At 39.0% G+C, this 19,206-nt stretch overlaps 1 protein-coding gene across 2 annotated transcripts; it reads left to right on the forward strand.

Moving 5' to 3' along the window:
* Positions 1-359: 359 nt before the first annotated feature.
* Positions 360-18,246, forward strand: gan (gigaxonin). 2 transcript variants are annotated; one of them, XM_077710589.1, is made up of 13 exons: positions 360-503; positions 1,637-1,878; positions 1,993-2,107; positions 3,592-3,942; positions 5,211-5,279; positions 5,396-5,547; positions 6,716-6,837; positions 6,975-7,087; positions 10,587-10,736; positions 12,264-12,400; positions 14,450-14,584; positions 17,197-17,306; positions 17,401-18,246. In XM_077710589.1, exons 2-13 carry the CDS (start codon positions 1,694-1,696, stop codon positions 17,571-17,573), a joined length of 1,812 nt encoding a protein of 603 aa, XP_077566715.1. In that variant the 5' UTR covers positions 360-503; positions 1,637-1,693; the 3' UTR covers positions 17,574-18,246. The 2 variants fall into 2 exon arrangements, with proteins under 2 accessions (XP_077566715.1, XP_077566716.1); XM_077710590.1 differs by lacking the exon at positions 3,592-3,942.
* The last annotated feature ends 960 nt before the right edge of the window (positions 18,247-19,206 follow it).

A 19,206-nucleotide genomic window follows, 5' to 3' on the forward strand; every position in this document is an offset into this window, starting at 1 on the left:
AAAAGCTTCATATATTTTTAATGGAATTCTATACATTTACACGTTGTTATAAGATCCCTTTTATTTGTCTCATAAGTCCTGTCTTGAATGCAGATTGTGAATTAATATCGCAGCAACGAACATGAACACTATATACCCACGTGTTTCCGCCACACAGGTGATATGTTCAAGGACAGCGAAAAATCCTATAAAATTTTCCCACCATAAAGCCCACGTTGTGTTAGTGTTCCTAAATATTTTTTTTTGTCTTATATAAGTCAACATGAACTAATGAAATGAAGTTATTAAAGAGGCATGTTCATATTCAAATGAATTCCAGGATTGAGTTTTGAATCAATCTGAGATTGTACAATTTCCCTTCGGCAAAAATGCATCATAGGTAACGTGTACGTTCTTCTCAAAACAGTGTCAAGTGATGTGGGCGCTATGAAATGTAGTTAGCCAATGCACGCACAGGCTTCACCCATCAGAAAAAGTAAACGAATTCCTTGTCTTGTTTGAAGGTAGGCCTATTTCTGCCACGCTTTCGTTTATAATAATTTAAAATTGCACAGTAAGTTTGGAAAACATAAAGTGTAATTGCAACATAATCACACGAGTAGCATATTATCCGATTCTGCGACGTGTTACGTGTGACCTATATTGCTCATAACGATGTGTTACTTTTGGGAAGGAACATAAACAAAAAACACTAATAGGCGATTAGGGGAGCCGTATCTTTGCGAAATGTCACAATTTGGAGAGGAGTACGCTTTTTCCTGATAATTAGAAATGATTATTTTCTCAATGTTCTTTTCTAAGTTGATGATACTTACATTATTCATTGCATTCCATTAAAAAAACCGGTTTTCGTGAGTCATGTTGGTTTTCTCCTCACGACAGTGTGCCAAATACTGACCCCTGTTGGTGTGTTGTTGTAAGGGCGTATTCATAAAATTTGTTTTTTTAAGGCAAAAAAGTACAACAGCAACCCCTCGATTTTCGCGGCTCCACTGCATCGCGTTTATTTTAGGGGGGGATTTTTTTTTGTTGATTACATTTTTTTGTAAGTTCATAAAAATGTGAAAATCCATGCTGAAACTCGGAAACAGAAACCACTCCCCTGTCCTCTCCGCATGCTACTAGAACTCAGCACTGAATTAAAGAAAAAAAAAGAAAAAATATGTATACGTATACGTATACGTATACGTATACGTAGACGTAGACGTCTACGTCTACGTCTACGCATACGCTCACATATACATATACATATACATATACATATACATGTACACGTACACGTACACGTACACGTACACATACACATACACATACACATACACATATACATATACATATATATCTCAAATCAACTTTTCCCATAAAAATGAACTAAATACAAATTAATTTGTTCCCACCTTAAAAAAATCACTAGCTAATAGGGCGCATGAAGAGTTTGTCGTAAATTTAGATTCGAGAAGTAAAATTGTGGTCGTCTGACCAGATGCTTTTGTCATCACACACAATATTCTGTTATGGCCTTATTTGTTGGGTTAATAAAATGTTTTAGACTGAAATAGAAATAGCACTTTCAGTCAGGGTTTAGGCCAAATATTTGTGGTTATGCAATTTTCGGATGTGTTACTGTCATTCACAGGACTTGATTTATGAACAGGGGTTAAGAGTAAACTACCCAACTTGTTCAAGTCCAAACATGCCAGATCCTGCGTCAAATGCCCCTTTTTCGAGGGTATGTGACCCTCAACACTCCCAGAACCTCCTCAGAGTTCTTCGTACTTTCTGGCAAGAGCAAAGCTTCTATGATGCACTTCTTGTGGTGGACGGTGAGGAACTTCCTATACAAAAAAATATCTTGGCTGCAGCCAGTCCATATATTCGGTAAGGCAATCTCATATAAGTGAGAAATGTAATATTTATTCTTTAAAGAGAAGCTCTTTTCATTACAGTACACAAATAAAGTACCAAGTGCCTATGTCATTGCTTCGATTCTAGGGTCAAGCTCACCTACAATCCTCCAAAAGAAGATGGATCAACCTATAGGATTGAGCTACAGGGAGTCTCAATGCCCATCATGAAGCAAATTCTTGAATTTATCTTCAGTGGTGAAGTGAGTGGAAATGCATTAACCATCATCTTGTGAAAGGGCTGGTACTGACTCAATTGGAGTTTTGAAAAATTACAATTACAACATATTTTTCCCATTACAACTAGATTAATTGATTTAACAGGAAAACCTATTAAAAGATTTTAACTTTGCAATTTATTTTTTTTCTTTATGAAATAATCTGGTAAGAATTATGACATTTGTGGTGTAGGGTCAGTTTCTTCCTTCATTCAGTTCCTGAACCGCCTTATTTTCACAATGGTCGCCATCCCAGCAGACATTCGGGCACGAGGCGGGGCACTCACACTCATACCTAGGGGCAATTTAAAGTGTCCAACCAGCCTGTATTTGAAATGTGGGAGGAAACCAGAGCCGCTAATTCAAGACTACTTCTCGTTGGTGAAGTCATCGTGCGTTTTCTATTGTGAGGACATTTGTGTGCATCATTTTTGGAATATTTTGAAGGGAATACCAAAGCAAACAGCCCATCGATAGTGAAAGCTAGGGTGGAGGTGGTGCAAATAGAGCCAATCAGGGAGAAGAAAAGTATCAAACTTTCATACAAAATTAGAATTATGTTTAGTGTAAGCTCAAGAAACGAGCTTAATTTGTTCCGGGACTGAGCTTTTATGTCGATTTTCTCGTAACTTTAACTAACGTTTCCCATTGAAATGAACTAAAAACAAATATATATTTGCTTGTGCAGCTCGCTCCAGATACAGTTTGGTAGCTCTGGCTAATCCACTCTATCACTAGCCAATCATAGTTGGTGAAAGCAATGACGTATCCCTACGCCTGCGATAAGGCATTGTGGTGTTGCCAACTCGAAATCTGATTGGTTAAAGCAACAGTCTGATCGACGCTTGTTTAATGCAGCAGAGCCTGCAGGACTGATTGTGAAGGCCCTGAGGCAGATTTCTGACCCTGGCAACAAATAATGGCTGAAATGTGATTGGTTAAATGCTTTAATATGAAAACACACATCTGGAAGAAGTGCAACCAGGGGGAAATCAATGAAAGGAAGCTAACAGACAATTTGGAATTATTTAATAAGTATTGATGGACAAAATATAATATATGATTCAGATATTTCTTAGGCCAGCAGAGAAGGCCCCGATACCCCGCCACTGTGTTCTTATGAGCAGCATTTCACATCCGCTGTCTGCTCTAATATAAAAATTTGTCTCGTATATCAAGAGAAATATTTGCCTGAAATTTACTCGTATCTCGAATTGCTCATATGTCTGGCCACTCGTATGTCGAGGTACCACTTTATACACCTATAAGGGTATTCTACATCAGATTTTAAACATTGGATAAAAAATGACCCAAACACTGGGGAAAGTAACAGAATGCTAACACAAGACGAAGGTTAAGAAGCATCTTTGAGTTCAGACATGGTCACTTTTTTTGTCTTGTGCTTCCTGCTCCTGTACTTTTCAAGTGCTTTTTGTGTTTGTATTTTCTGCCCGCATTTCACAAAACAGATCACCTTGAGTGAAGGGACCATCCAGGACATGGTGCAAGCATCTGATCTGCTCCTCATGACAGAACTGAAGTTGTTGTGTTGTCAGTTCCTTGAAAGCTGCATCACAGCAGAGAACTGCATTGGCATTCGTCTTTTCTCCCTCCATTACTGCCTGCACCATGTTCATTATGCTGCCACGGAGTACCTGCACACACATTTCCGCGACGTGGCGCTCACAGAGGAGTTTAGGGAATTGCCTCCCGACCGACTCTGTGAAGTGCTGGCTGAGGAGAAACTTAATGTCGGCAATGAAAAGCATGTGCTGGAGGCTGTCGTGCGATGGCTAACACATGACCCAGACTCACGCAGGGTAAGCGCTGTCTAATTTCTAAAATTGTTTACCATCTCTGGCGTAGTTACTTCTGAAGTTTTCTGAAGCAACATAGAGTTAGATTTTAATGTAACTTTGTCCATACCTGTTATAGTGCATGCAGACCCCAAAAGCACGCTATCGACAAAGCGTACCTTAAATGATGATTTTATTAACCTCAGACGTGTTTAGGGTGGTTTGCGGGGGTCGAGAACCATGAAGTCTGTTTAGAAGCGAAGGCGAAGGTACAAGAGGGCCTAGGCGTAGGTGAGCTTCTGGTAAGAGCAAGAGGGTCGATGATCATTAGGAGTCAAAAGAATACAATGCAAGAAAACACTAACAAGTAAATGATACAGACGTTCCGGCGACGTGGTGGAGACCCAGCTGGCTTAAGTAGGCTGGTGATATTGATTGCAGCCACCTGCTGCTGCTCCATTCCTCTGGTGCACAGGTGTCAAAGTGGCAGCCCGGGGTGGCAAATCTGAGTAAAGTAAATCATGAGTGCCGACTTTCTGTTTTAGGATCAAATTAAAGTGAAGATTATAGATGTATATTACATTTCCTGATTTCCCCCCTTTTAAATCAATAATTGAAATTTTTCGTTCCATTTTTTTTTCAGTTTTTAGTTCAAAAATCTTTTTGTAAAATCTGAAAAATATAAAAGTATTTTCTGTTTTCCACTTTGATATGGAACATCATTAAAGAAAAAAATGCTTTCCTTTTGCAATGAAAAACATGATTAAATAAATGATTTTCCCTTACTATGAAAAAAAAAGCTCAAATAAACATTATTTTAGATCTATAGAAAAATGGAATATTAAGGGCGTTTGATCCAGTTCTTTTAATCCATTTGATTATTTGAGGTTGCATGGATTGGTGCCACCATCTTGTCTCTTTCCCCAGGTACTGCAGTTTTGTCCTACATCTTTAAACATGCATGCTAGGCTAGTTGAAACTATAAATTGCCCATGGTATGAGACTGAGCATGAATGGTTTCCTGTCTCGTTGTGCCCTGAGATTGGCTGGATACCAGTTCACCTAAAACCACCTAAGACACTAACTAATGCCCATTGTTGGCTGGGATAGGCTCCAGCATTCCGGGTTACCTTTGTGAGTATGAGCCGTTGAGAAAATGATTTAATGAATGAAAGTTCAACTAAATTGTAAACATAAGTCAGCATTTCTGAGTTTCTATGAATTGTAAACAATACTACCGATCATATAAAGAAAACACAAGCAATGAACTGAATACATTTGTGCAATTGTAGGTGCACATGAGGGAAGTGATGTCTGCAGTGTGGTTGCAGGGCTTGGATGTGAGCTACCTTAGAGAACAGGTAATATGATGATAGAGGCTTTTCCTTTTGTGTTGTATAATGTCCTTTCCATGTGGAACTGATATTTCTTGCCAGGCCAGGTTTTAACTTGTGAATGCATGTACTCGATCATTTAGGCCTTGGGGGAACCGCTCATGAGAGAGGTGATCAGGGAACACTGCCAGCCAGCGCTAGCAGAGAATCAGCCACAAGGTGAAGCTCTTCTTGCTGCTTTCAAGCCTCGAGGTTACTCTGAGTGCATTGTTATTGTCGGCGGAGAGGATCGGAGGTAAGATACCTTCTAGTTTTGTTTTGGTGGAAATAGTGTCAAACTCCACTGTGATCATTTTCACCAAAAGAGAAAATGTACTTTATTTTTCAGACTATAAGGCATGCTTAAGATCAGTTTTTAAGCAACCATTTCGTAAAAGTACCAAATTTTCAATTTAAATCCCTCGAAATTCTCACCATCGCTACGGCTTCCACCATTTTGATTCAACTGCACTGTAAACCGGAAGAATTCGGTAACATGAGTACATTGTGAATCATCCGAGTTATAAGTTCAGTTCTGATGAATGATTCGTCTAGTGCGACTTCAGCGTGGCAATCGATTCGGAATCGATTACATAGGCAGCTCTATCGCTTTAACATTTACGTTTTCGTATAATTAAGGCTAATTAAGTCCTTTGTTTTGAAACAAATTCTATGACTTCCGGGGTTGTTCTTAAGGAAGTAGTAGTATTACACGGCACCAGTCAGTCTTATGCCTTATTGTGTTAAGTGCAATGACAATTTAGATGAAACTTCGAATAAAAAATCCAGACACTCACAGAAGTTTATTGGTTCACATTGGATGAAATAGCCCATGTTAGGGCCATCTCCAAAAGGACTGACATTTGCACATTGCACAACATGAGTGTGCATCAGTGTGACACATGTTGGAATTACTGATTTTGAAACGCGATACTCGGACGATTCGCCGAAAGACGTTTCGCCAACAGACATTTCACCGACGGACAGTTCGCTGAATGGACGTTTCACTGAACATCGTAATAGGCGTTTTTTTCAAACATAGTGAATGAAACACTGATTTTCTTTGTAAACGTGATAAATATTTGATAGCCGGTGTTGAAATAGTATCGCAATTAATACTTTTTTTGCGGCCTAAATTAATATTTATTTACTTGGCGAGAGAAATACCTTTGTGGCACAAAAAATATTTTTTCCAAGCCCTAGCATAAACAGTTTCAATCAAACAATGACGTAAGAATTATATCTTATACTGGGATAGGCCCCAGCAACCCTCGCAATTCTTGCGAGGATACGTGGGACAGCGGATGAAATGATTGAAAAAATGTAGGCACACCTATTATTTTTACTGTACTTGTCAATCTGTCACTAACATAAGTGTTTAAAAGTTAAATCCGAGTGGGTACAATTTTGTTTGATCCATACAGGACCAGGAAACCCACCGCTGTAACTCGCTGCATGTGTCCACTCTATGACACCAACCGTCAAGCCTGGATTGAGCTCCAGCCTATGAGCGTCGCTCGTGTAAGCCATGGAGTGGTTGCTGCTGGTATGTTAGTGTGGCAGAGTGCGATGATGAAATCATGTTCTAACCCTGTTAATTTTTTTCAGGATTTCAACAAAAAAGATACATGTTAAAGGCATGGAAATAGTGCTTATACAAGGAATGTTTTTTCTGTGTTATAGAGGGATTTCTATTCGTTGTGGGTGGTGCAAATGAGAACAATATAATCTTGGACACTGGTGAGAAGTATGACCCAGACTCCAATACATGGAGCCCCATACCCACCATGTTACAGGTATTATGGCCACTTTTTGAATCTCTTTTTAATCTGTAATTGAGTGCTGTGATGCATTACTATTTCTGAGCGTAATAAGTAATATATTAGTTTAGTTTTGTATCGACTAGAGCTGCCTGATAAAATGATAACAATAATTATCATGAAATAATTTTGTCAATAATAATATAAAAAAACTTGATAAAAATGAGATAATTTAAAGCTGTAATTACATCACCCGACCACCACTGAGAACGGGGGCGCTGTTGAAAGATGAACGCTAGTTCCAGACCAACGCTCAGGAGAAGAAGAGGATAATGAAGTAACATGTTTTTAGGATGTTAGCAATAGAGGCAAGTTTTAACGCAAAAGGACAATAACACCATATGATAAGCAATTATGAGATGCAGGACCACACCAAACCGACCCATTAAAAGCAAGTAAATTCTCCCTGGCATTTTCTGTCCTTTTTAAATGCCTCATAAATACCTGTGCACAAAGAGAAAAAGCAACCCTATTGAAAATTTCCTTAACCCATTGTCCTCATTTGAGAACAGCATTTAATATTTTTCTTAGTGCCAAGTAGGATCATCCTATTAATACTAAAGTACACAAGCACAATTATCATATAGTGTATTTATTCGTAATCAGTAAACGTGTGAATTATCAACTTTGTAAGGTGTGCCGAACATGAACATGGTCCATGCTTGACAAAAATGACAAAAAAATCCTGTTAAATGGGAATTATGCCAAGTGGCCTGAAAAAATGTGCCATTTATATAACATGTTACCTGATGGAATCACAACTGGCAAAACCTCTTGTTGGCATGGAAACAATCTGTGGCTTGTTTTTTTTCCATTTTATTTTATTCCATTTTATTGTCACTACTTACTCAGAGGTTGAACAGCACACACTGAACTCACCCTTCACTTCTATCTCAATTACAGACCTCTAATGTGTCCTGACTATAGGCTGTGGTTTATGATGTTGCTGTGGTGATTGTCACTCGACAGCCACACCGTATAAACATGCTCAGCACTGCATTTGTGGCAATATATTTGTAGTACTAGATCTGATCACATTTTAACTAGAATATACCAGCTGTTTTGCACCTTTAAAAGTCACTGATTTTGCAAGATAGCCCTCTTAAAATTATTTCCTACTTAATTGTTGGAAGTTTATTGTACCTGTACAGATTCCACCCCGGAACACAATTGAGTCTCATCCATGATTTTATTCAAGTCAAACAAACATCTGATTTGCATCGTACAATCATACTTTGAGATACAAACTTAATGCGTTCCGGGACTGAGCTCGTATGTCAATTTACTCGTATCTCAAATCAAAGTTTCCCACAAAAATGAACTAAATACAAGTTAATACACCCCAACCCTCTGAAAAAACACCCAAAAACTTGATATTACAATGGAAAAACATTTTTATTGGTTTTAATTCACCATCTATTAAAAGAGTAACAAATAACTAGTGGTTATGACGTTTAATAATAAAATGTGACATTTAATGTAACGCAGAGTTTGCAGATGGGAGAGAGAGAGTTGATGGATGTGCTCGTAACGTAACATAAACATTACATTGACCTCAAATTAACTTAAATTCCTATACACACTTAAAAACATATTATTTAACGTTACACAAAATTTACACCTCCTTGTGCAATAACGAAGGCAAAGAGGTTAATTTATTCCACCGTGGCTTTCGAGGTGAACTTCGTGCGTCTCCATACATATTGGTGAGCCAGCTCAGTCACGCGTACACTACTCACGTTTTTAGATTATTTTGTGCTTAATAGTGATTGTCAACATACGCCTTTTCTTCGCACTACCATTCATTGCGCCAGCTTGCTTTGTATCCATTGTGTTTGCCTTAATTCTGCAGTGACTAATGCAAAAAACATGGGAACAATGAAACGTTACGCCCAGTGCTTGTAGAGATCTTTGCACAGGGGAGATGCGCCGAGAAAGACAGTGCACTGAAATAATAAGCAGCCTCTCCCCTCTCGGCTACCTGGCTCTCTCGAATGCTCGTATCTCAAAATTTGTTGCATATCTCAAGGCACATATTTGCAGAATTTTACTCGTATCTCAATTACCTCATTTGTTGAGACACTCGTATGTCAAGGTATTATTATACAGTTATACCTCTACTTACAAATGCCTTGAGCTTCAACATTTTCAGGAAATAATTTTTTTTATATGCAAATGAGTGACTCGACATACTAAAAAAATCCAAGTCATGAAATTCCCCCAAAATTAAATGCATTTCCTTATCCGTTATATTATTTTGAAAATATTGTCGCTGATGCATTGATTCTTGCTTCAGAACAATACGAATGAACTAAAAAAAATAAATTGTGCCAACCCTCTGAAAAAACACCTAAAAGAGGACATAGGATTGGAAAAACATTTTTATTTGTTCTAATTCGCCATCTATTGACAAAGTAATAAATAACTAGTAGTTTTATACTACTAAAATGTGTTTACTAGTACTAAAATTATACGAATTTCGAAGGGGGACAGAGAGACAGAAAGAGAGGGAGGAGCTTTTTGCACGGCAACGCGCTCGTAACATAACAAACTAATTTAAATGAACTTGGATTACAATGCAGACACACTCAAAAATAAGTTTAATCTTACCTAACACTAAACTTAGTTCTAATTTAGTTTGACGTTTTGATACCTTTCTTTTCCTAGGTTGGCTCCATTCGCCCCGCCTTCACACTAACTTTCAGTCAATATCAAGGGTTGTTTAATTTTGTGTTTCTTTCAAAATATTCCCAAAATGATGCACACAAATGTCCTCACAATAGGATGACGCACGACCACTTACTAACGAGAAGTAGTAGATACGCCATTCGCACTGACTACCAAGAAGAAAAAAAACACTGACAAAAAAATATGCAACGGTCCGCCAAGTGCTCGTAGAGACATTACACAAGGGAGTTGCAACCACAGAGACATCACACGAGGGAGCTGCGACTATAGAGACATTATACGAGGGAGTTACGGGGAGAGAGACAGTGCCCATGATGTTCTTATGAGCAGCCTCTCATGTCCGCTGTGTGCTCGTACATCAAATTTTTTCTCGTATCTCAATATCTGCTCAAAATTTTACTGGTATCTCAAATTGCTCGTATGTCAGAGCACTTATGTTGAGGTACCTAACTGCACTGCTCTACTAAATTTTCAAGTTATGAAAAAAAGTTCAGGAATTAATTAATTTTGTAAGTATAGGAACGACTGTACTCCAATTCAATCAGCACCGAGTTGGTTGGATTGGTACCCTATGTAGTCTGGTCGCCAGTCAGCCATATTAATATTGCCCAATATGGTATAAAAAGTGCTTTATAAAATATTTTTCTTAACAGGCTGGGTTTATTTTTTTTACCCTCACCACATTGCAATTCCAAAGAAAATCGAAACTCGCAGTAAAAGTTTTTATGTGATCTTTGCATTCTGTTTGAATGACTGTGTTTTAATATCTGATGATACTGATTTGCAGGCTCGACAGAACTTTGGAATGGTGGAGCTGGATGGTTTGATTTATATTCTTGGTGGGGAGAATGCAGAATGTGAACTGCTCACTGTAGAAGTGTTTGATCCTCATGCCAATACCTGGAATATGCAGACCAGTATGACAATGATTCGTAAGGTAGCACACATTACTTTTACACCAGAGAACAATTTCATAAAACAATACTTCTTAATTATGAAACATTTTTCATAAAATACTTTATTTCCGTGAAATATTTAACAATGAAATTAATCATGCTGGGTATTCATCAGTGATAAGCACTTCCGTCTCAGTTAAGAGGTTCAGCTCAGGTCCTCCTAATTTGGAATAGGAAACGATTCTAGTATTTCTGTCGCTTGTCACAAAAACCAAGCAGCAACAAGTTTATTGATCGACAAATCACTTGCCAAGACGTTTTAAGACCCACTATCACAGATTTTTACACACTAATTCAAAGATAGAACCTTGTCAAAAAGTATTAAACATAAATTATCAAGACTCACAAAGATCCATAACTATTGAAATTGTACAATGTAATGTTTTGGATTGAACTGTGATATGGAAGGACGGGAGCCAGGAGAGGGGATTTACCACAATGAAAAAGACCAGGGGTTGGCAAATTGGTCCTCAGGGGATGCTGTGGGTGCAGGTCTTTGTTATAACCGATCCAACACAAACAGTTTAACCAACTAGCGCTTTTTAAACAGTCCAGTTTCCCCGTACATGCGTGGGTTTCCTCCCTCAATCCAAAAACATGCATAGTAGGCTGATTGGACACTCTAAACTCCCCCATAGAATTGGGTGTGAGGGCACTGTTGTCTGTCTCCTTGTGCCCTGCGATTGGCTGGCCACCGATTCAGGGTGTCCCCGACCGCTGACCTGGATTGGCTCCAACAACCCCCACGAACCTAATGAGGATAAAGCAGTTTAGGAAATGACATGGAATGAGAATGTTGATGCCATTTATCTGTTAATACAATATGAATACACAATAGTCCATTTTCCCCATTAGATAAAAGATGAAGAATCTTACCCACCATCCTACTTGACAACAAATATCAGTTCTGTTAAATATGTGCCCTATGTCAGTCTTGAACAGGGGTCACCAACTCCAGTGCTTGAGGGCACCTATACAATCTTTTTTCCATGTCTCCCTCCTCAAACTTACCTGAACAAAATTATTCAATCTCTCCAGAAAATTGGTAACTATCCTGATGACTTGATTTAGGTGTGTTGGAGAAGAGAAATATAGAAAGCAAACTGGATAGGTGCCGTCAGGAAGTCGGTGATGCCTGGTTTTGACCAATCGTAAATTCACTGAAGCAAGACAGTCAGATGATGCCCAAACACAGATGGTCGCGACATTACTGAAGCGCCTGGAATTTAAACAGTTGCCTGGATCCTTTTTCATCAACTTCATTGGCATTTTTCTGATTTGCTAAGTTTTGAAAGAGACAAATGACGTTGTGCCCCAGATGTGCCAATCTGGCTAAAAGTGAGCAGTAATTGGGTTTTACTCATACTACTTGTTTCTGATAGTACTCTGACTGCCTGATACTGTCAGTGGCACTGAAACTCCTGGCTCTTCCTTGACATGTTTTATTTTTGTGTCTCGTATGTATACATAAGTGTGGGATGTTAACTGTATTATGTTTTCTCACATAGGTTGGATGCTATGCTTCCATGAATAAGAAAATCTATGCTATGGGTGGTGGTTCATATGGAAAACTTTTTGACTCAGTTGAAAGCTTTGACCCCAAAGTCCAGCAATGGACAGGCCTCTGTCCACTCAAGGAGAGAAGGTAATCATCTTTTTGATTGTGACAATATACATGTCTTATCTTTACCAACTCACACACCTTTTGCATAAGCTCTGAACCAATTAGATATTGTTGCTACTCTGTCAAGCTTTGAGACTCTGATGGTACAATCTATGGGACGAAAGCATACACCGGAATTTGTTAGTGATTTGTTTTGGAGCAAACCAAAACGTTATCTTCCAGATTGTGACAGAGTTGGTAGAATGCTTCCAGTGGCCCTTCTAAGGCACTGGGATTTGTAGATGCTGGCAGGCTAGGTAGGAGGCAGTTGATGATCTTTTGGGCTGTGTTGATCACCCTCTGCAGTTAGGTGTTCAGTTGCTCCTTCCTGAGCAGTCTCGGGAAATGTAGCTTCTGCTGCGCCTTCTTGACGAGTACTGTGATTTGATTTTTTAATATGATTTTGTTTATTTTTTCAAATTCTAAATATATAAATTCCACGCAGCACTGATTAGCCAAGCAATGTCACCTGTGATCATCAGCAGCCCGTCATTCTCAAGTGGGGCATGTTATCATGAATAGACATGATGAGTTGATGTGGGTTGACCTCCGTGGCTGAGGCTCCACCGAACCTGACACACCGAACCCCTAGGGCATGGATAGGGAACCTACGTCTCTGGAGCCATATGTGGCTCTTTTGTTAGGTGCATACGGCTCTCCGCTAAACTATGAGGTAAAATATGGGAACCGCTGTCGAGAGACCTCAGTCCGGAATGCATCAATAGTAGTGTTACGTGATCATTGTGGTACTGACACTACCTCTAGTGCTACTTTAAACATTTTTTTCCATTAAATTCTACTGCAGTGGTCTCAAACCTTTTCCACATAGGGCCGCAGTGGGTCCTGGTTTTTGTTCCAACCGATCCAGTGCTGACATTTTAACCAATCAGGTGTCTTTAAAATAAGTAGCACCTAAATCTAATTAACTGATTGCACTTGCAAAAGGTATCCTTGTTGAGTTGGAATGAAAACCTGCACCCACTGCGGCCCTTTGAGGACCGGTTTGAGACCACTGTTCTACTGCATGCATACTCCCATTGATTATTATTGATTAGCAACAGCGCGTCAATGTTGTCAAAAGATCTCAAAGAACATTGGTGCTTTAAAAGTGGTGACATTATTACAGATAGCACACATTTTGGGGTCGTCTAGTTGCCCTTTTATCTTCCCCTTTTAGTCTGCCGTCGCAGCCTTAATGCCTCGCTTCAGGTTGCCACGAGCTGTGGTGTAGAATGCCCTGTCGCCGGATCTGAAGGCTGCATCTCGGGGCCGGGGGAGTGATCGGACCTGGCTTGTAATCCACAGTTTCTGGTTGGAGAACACCAGGATAGGTTTCTCAACAGTGGCAGTAGCCATGCAGTACTTGATGAGTACTTGATGTAAGACAGTACTGTGTGTGGGAAGGTTTCCAGGTCCTCATGCTGGAAAGTTTCCCACTGTGTCTTTTCGAAGCAGTCTTAGAGTCGGGGGAGAGCGTCGTCAGGTCATGTGATAATGGATTGCCTTTGTAGCTTTGATTGTTGTCCAAAGGGAGTTTATGCTGAGGCCAAGAACAAATAGACATGATCTGACTCTCCTAAGTGTGAGCGTGGTTTGGGTCTGCATGTGATGTTCCACCAAACATGTTCCAGAACTGTATCCTCTCTTGTTGGACATTTCATGTGCAGGTGAAATTTCAGCAGAACAGTTTTGAGATTTGCCTGTTAAAATCTGCAATTATGTGCGCGGCACTTGGTTAGGCATTCGGTGATTGTTTTCTTGTGTCCATTAGTAGTGAGAGAGCGGTACTAAACTTCGCATTCGGCGGTGATGCTGACAATGGCTATCTCTCTGGGCAGAAAAAAGGGTCTGCATCTCACCGACCTGAATTCTTTCTCTGGGGAACAGTGAATAACCAGAACAGTGCTATTGTTTCACCATCCCTCATTCACATAAATGCAAAGCCCACCACCTCTTTTTTTTCATGTTGCTCGTCCTGTCTGATATAAGTAGCTTGCTCAGTTTTATTTAAAACCACGTGTTTCTCACTAGGTTCGGATCAGTGGCCTGTGGCATTGGTAAGGAGCTCTACGTATTTGGTGGAGTGAGAAGTCAAGAGAACGACAACCCAGAGCAACGTCATATGATGACGTGCAAGTCGGAATTCTACCATGATGAAATGAGGAGGTTTGTACTGTATATGCTTTGTACACTTGTACATTTGCAAGCAGTTTTAATTGAATTATTTATTCATTGATTCATCTTCCAAACCGCGCATCCTCGAAAGGGGTGCAGGGTTTGCTGGAGCCTAACCCAGCTGACTTCAGGCAAAAGACAGACTACACCCAAGACCAGTAGTCTCCGAACTATTCCACCAAGGGCCGCTGTGCGTGCAGGTTTTCATTGCAACCCAGAAAGATGACACCTTTTCACCAATCATTGGATTGCAGTCAACTGCTTCTTGTTTTCTGCAGAAATCTCATTGGTTAAAGTGTCTGTGCTAGATCGGTTGGAACAAAATCCTGCACCCACAGCGGCCCTCGAGGACCGGTTTAGGGACCCCTGCCCTAGACTAAGGGTTTGAAACTCGGGTTCGTTAGCGGCCCGCATTAACGTCAACTCAATTTCATGTGTTTGGGACCATTTTAGATATTATACTTAGAGGTTTAAAAAAAATGGATTAAAGGGACTGGATCAAAAGCCCTAAATATTCAGTTTGTTATAAATGTAAGACAATGTTTATTTGAAGTTTTTTTCTGAGTAAAGGAAATTGTCTTTTAATCATTTGTTTTTCATTTCAAAAGGAAACAAAATATGTTTCTAAATTATGTTCAATAATTAAGTGTAATACAGGGAATATTTTATATATTTATTTTCAGATTTTACAAAATGCTTTTTGAAGTAAAAGCACAAATATATTGGATTAAAAAATCGCAATGATTGATTTAAAAAGGATCAATCACAAAATATAATATACACCTACAATCTTCATTTGAATTTGATCCTATAACAGAAAGTTGGCACTCATTATGTACTTTCTCGGGCCACACAAAATGATGTGGCGGGCCAGATTTGGCCCCCGGGTGCCACTTTGACACCTGTGCCCTAGACTGTTTGCCAATTCCCCACAGGGCACACAGACAGACAAATGACCATATGCACTCACAATCGTACCGCCACCAGCTGGAATCTAGGCCGCACCTGCCTGCATTGAAGTCAGGCGAGTGAACCTCTACACCACAAGGCCGCTCTCAAATATTTATTGTTATGTGTAATTGTTCAAAAGAGAGTTTTCAGAAGAATTTTAATGTCAACTCTTAGTTTTAAAATCTCACAAAATGTTTTTGTTGTAGATATCTTTGCATTTACAGATTGTAGTTTATATATCCTAACGTGCTTGATGATGTCTTTTATTTTATTTGGTTCTTGATCTCCAAGTTATTGTCTGATCTTCAGGCTGTTAAAACTGTGTACTTCCTCCCTGTAGCCCAACCAATTAAAACCACTTCTCCTAAGCACTTTGTGATTCAAATTGTTGAGGAAACTGCGTGGTTGTTATTGTGGCTGTTTTCCGACGGGGCCAGGCCAGATTATAAATACAGTGTTCCCTCGGTTATCGCGGCTAATGGGGACCGGGACCACCCACGATAATTGAATTTCCGCGAAGTAGGCATTCCCCTTCAAAAATGCTTAATTTGAATTTAATTCCAATTTTTTATTTTTTATTTTTTTTACATTTTTTTTTTTTTTTATTTTGTTAAAAAAAATACCCCCCTGTATACAGTACACCATATCGAATACGGGTAGAGAGAGTGAAATTCATGTTATAACAAAAAAAACTAAAATATGTTGTTTCAATGTAATATTTGTATTTTATGTTTTACCCAAAAAAATCTGCAAAGCTCTGAGTCCGCGGTAGCGAACCACGAAGTAGCGAGGGAACACTGTATGTCTTAAAATTAAGTTTGTGTTTATGGGCATACACTTTGAGCACCTTCTGCCAGGCCCCAGGCTTCATGGAGTTTGGTGCCTATAGAAGAACTATATATCCCAGCAGTCACTGCGCAGTACTTTTTCTACGGGGAAAATAGTAGATTCGGGGACTGCTTGCTGTAGTTGTGAGAGCTGTAGAGGATGGTGTACCCTATCGACTGATTTATTTTATTGTGATAACAATTTTAGTATATTGGTCCATATATAAAGCGCACTGCTTTATAAGGTGCCCTGTCTATTTTGGAGAAAATTCAAGACTTTATAGACCGCCTTAGAGTCATGAAAGTACGGTAACATCAGTATGTGATTCAGACATTTCTTAGGCCAGCAAAGAAGGCCTTGAAGGCCCTGGTGGCACACTACTGCCTTTTCCTGACTGATACATCTGAATTGGGAAATTGTCTAGATTCTCTGTAAGCATGAAGTGAACCAGTGCTTGACATCATTACACTTAATCTTGAATGTTGGTAATTAATTCCAGAACAATAAGACGGTGTGCACACTTGTTCAACCACATTTTTTCGCATCACAACAGGCCACTCAGTGGTGCAGTATTTCTTCCCTAAGACTATTGTTACAGGCAGGATGATTTCATTCCCACTCGCTGGCGGTGGGATTGTGAGCAAATGTGATTCTTTGTGTCTTTGTGCCCCAATTCAGGCTGACCTATGCCTTTTGTTCGTGGTTTATCATCTTCCTACAATAAACTATTATGTAGCAGGTGTTATAATGGGGCAGGGACAAATCTGTCGTATATCAGGCTCCCTATAAGGCTTTTTTGATGATGATGATGTGCTTTTGTGCAGATGGATGTTCCTCGATGACCAGAATCTATGTATCCAAACTAGCTCATCGTTTGTCTACGGTGCTGTTCCTGTCGGGGCAAGCATCTACGTAGTGGGAGATCTGGACACTGGTCGGTGAAATATCACATCAACCCAGGAAAACAAGGTTGTCTAAGCAACATTACTCTTTATAATATAAGTGCATTGCCTGTGATATGTGCACAGGTACGAGTTTCGACTACATTCGTGAATTTCGCCGCAGCACCGGGACCTGGCATCGTACCAAGCCAATGTTAGCCAGCGACCTTTCTAAAACAACCTGTGCCGCTCTGCGCATTGCCAACTGTCGCCTGTTCCGTCTTCAGTTAAGTCAAGGCATGTTTCGAATCAGAGTTTGAATTGAGAAATTAAAAAAACAGCTTCATGTCTTCTTTTACATTTGCACACTTGTGAGGTCCAACTGTTGTTGGTTTTGTTTTTGGCAATTGATTGAACATTGAAGTATTTAGGTGGCTATCTGTTTGTTATTCTCCTTTTTTAGGGAGGATAGGTGGTAAAGGAAATTATCACTGCATTTTATCTGTATGCTTTTTAAATATGATATTTTATTGATATTTTAAATCATTTGATTGATTTATTAGTTTTTAACATGCTGTTTTTGACCATTCTGTAAATTGTGGTTTACCGTGTTTTCTCGCATACACATTTGTCGCTAAAAAAAATGATGACTGAATCGAGGGTACGGCTTATATGCGCACAAATTAGGCTTACCATGCACAAAATGCCATAATGCAAGACAATCCGTACGATACGGTCATTTATTTCAAAATAGAGAAAAGATAAACAGATAAAATGCTTGACAAAATTTACTTTGACGTCTACAAATGAAATTCAAGAAAAAAAAACATCTTGCATAAAACATGAAAAAACTCACATTTGCCTGCCATTGCTCGCTAAAGGCGCTGCCATCTTATTTATGGATGACAAACTAGACCGCTACGGACACACATCCTGGTTGTCCTGCTTGCGTGACTTCCTTTTTTAATTTGTCTATGTGCAGGTAACAACACCCTTTTGGGAAGATGATCCTTTCAATTCATAGGTATCTCAGAAATTCCACATGCGATGATTTTTCTTAAGATTGTCCGTTCAAAGTAACGCATTTTATACAAGAGAAATTTAAAATTCGAAGTTTTTTTTGACAATTTTAAGGGCGCGGCATATACACGGAGGTGGCTAATATGCGAGAACATACGGTAATACTTTATGAATGATTTAGGAAACACTGGAAAAATATTAGTATTGGGTACTAAATGATCTAATATTGTATACTTTTTTTAACTGTCCATGGATAATTGATTTATACATTTGGCAACTTTTCATAGAACACTGGGGGTGCACGTTGTTTGGTAAGTAGACTATAAAAACATTAACATTTTATTATTGTTTTTTTTAAATGTTGGATATATAAATATTGTATTGTTTAATTTGTATCATCATATTTGTGGGGGAAACTGATATCATAATGCACCACAATGATATATCGGCTACCATGTGTACCTAACAATTGACCCTTCAAAGAGTCCTGCCCAAAACCACCATTGAACAATCATAACTTAGCAACGGCAACTGAAGCCGTAGTTGCATACATATGGGGCACTGTTTGTAAAACAGCACATAATGAAAATAACTGCAACATTTTGTTAAATTGTCCATCTTTTATTATATTTTAGATCTTTTATTTGTGCACTTTTACAAATATTGTTACCAGTTTAAATATTTATTTCTAAATAGTGTGCTTGTTAAATAGCGTCTAAATGTTTAATCCAAAATGAAATATTAATTAAATAGAAATATAAATATTAAACCTGAATAATATTTAAATTAAAGCAGGGAGTCCTCAGCTTAGGATATACAATTTAATGAAGGCCCGTCAGTTTGTCATTCATTGTTTCATCCGCTATTAAGTACCCTGCAGCATAGTTTCGAAATACAGTGTTCCCTCGCTACTTCGCGGTTCAGCTATTGCGG

The sequence above is a fragment of the Stigmatopora nigra genome, chromosome 2 (assembly GCF_051989575.1).
Source record: "Stigmatopora nigra isolate UIUO_SnigA chromosome 2, RoL_Snig_1.1, whole genome shotgun sequence".
NCBI lineage: Eukaryota > Metazoa > Chordata > Actinopteri > Syngnathiformes > Syngnathidae > Stigmatopora > Stigmatopora nigra.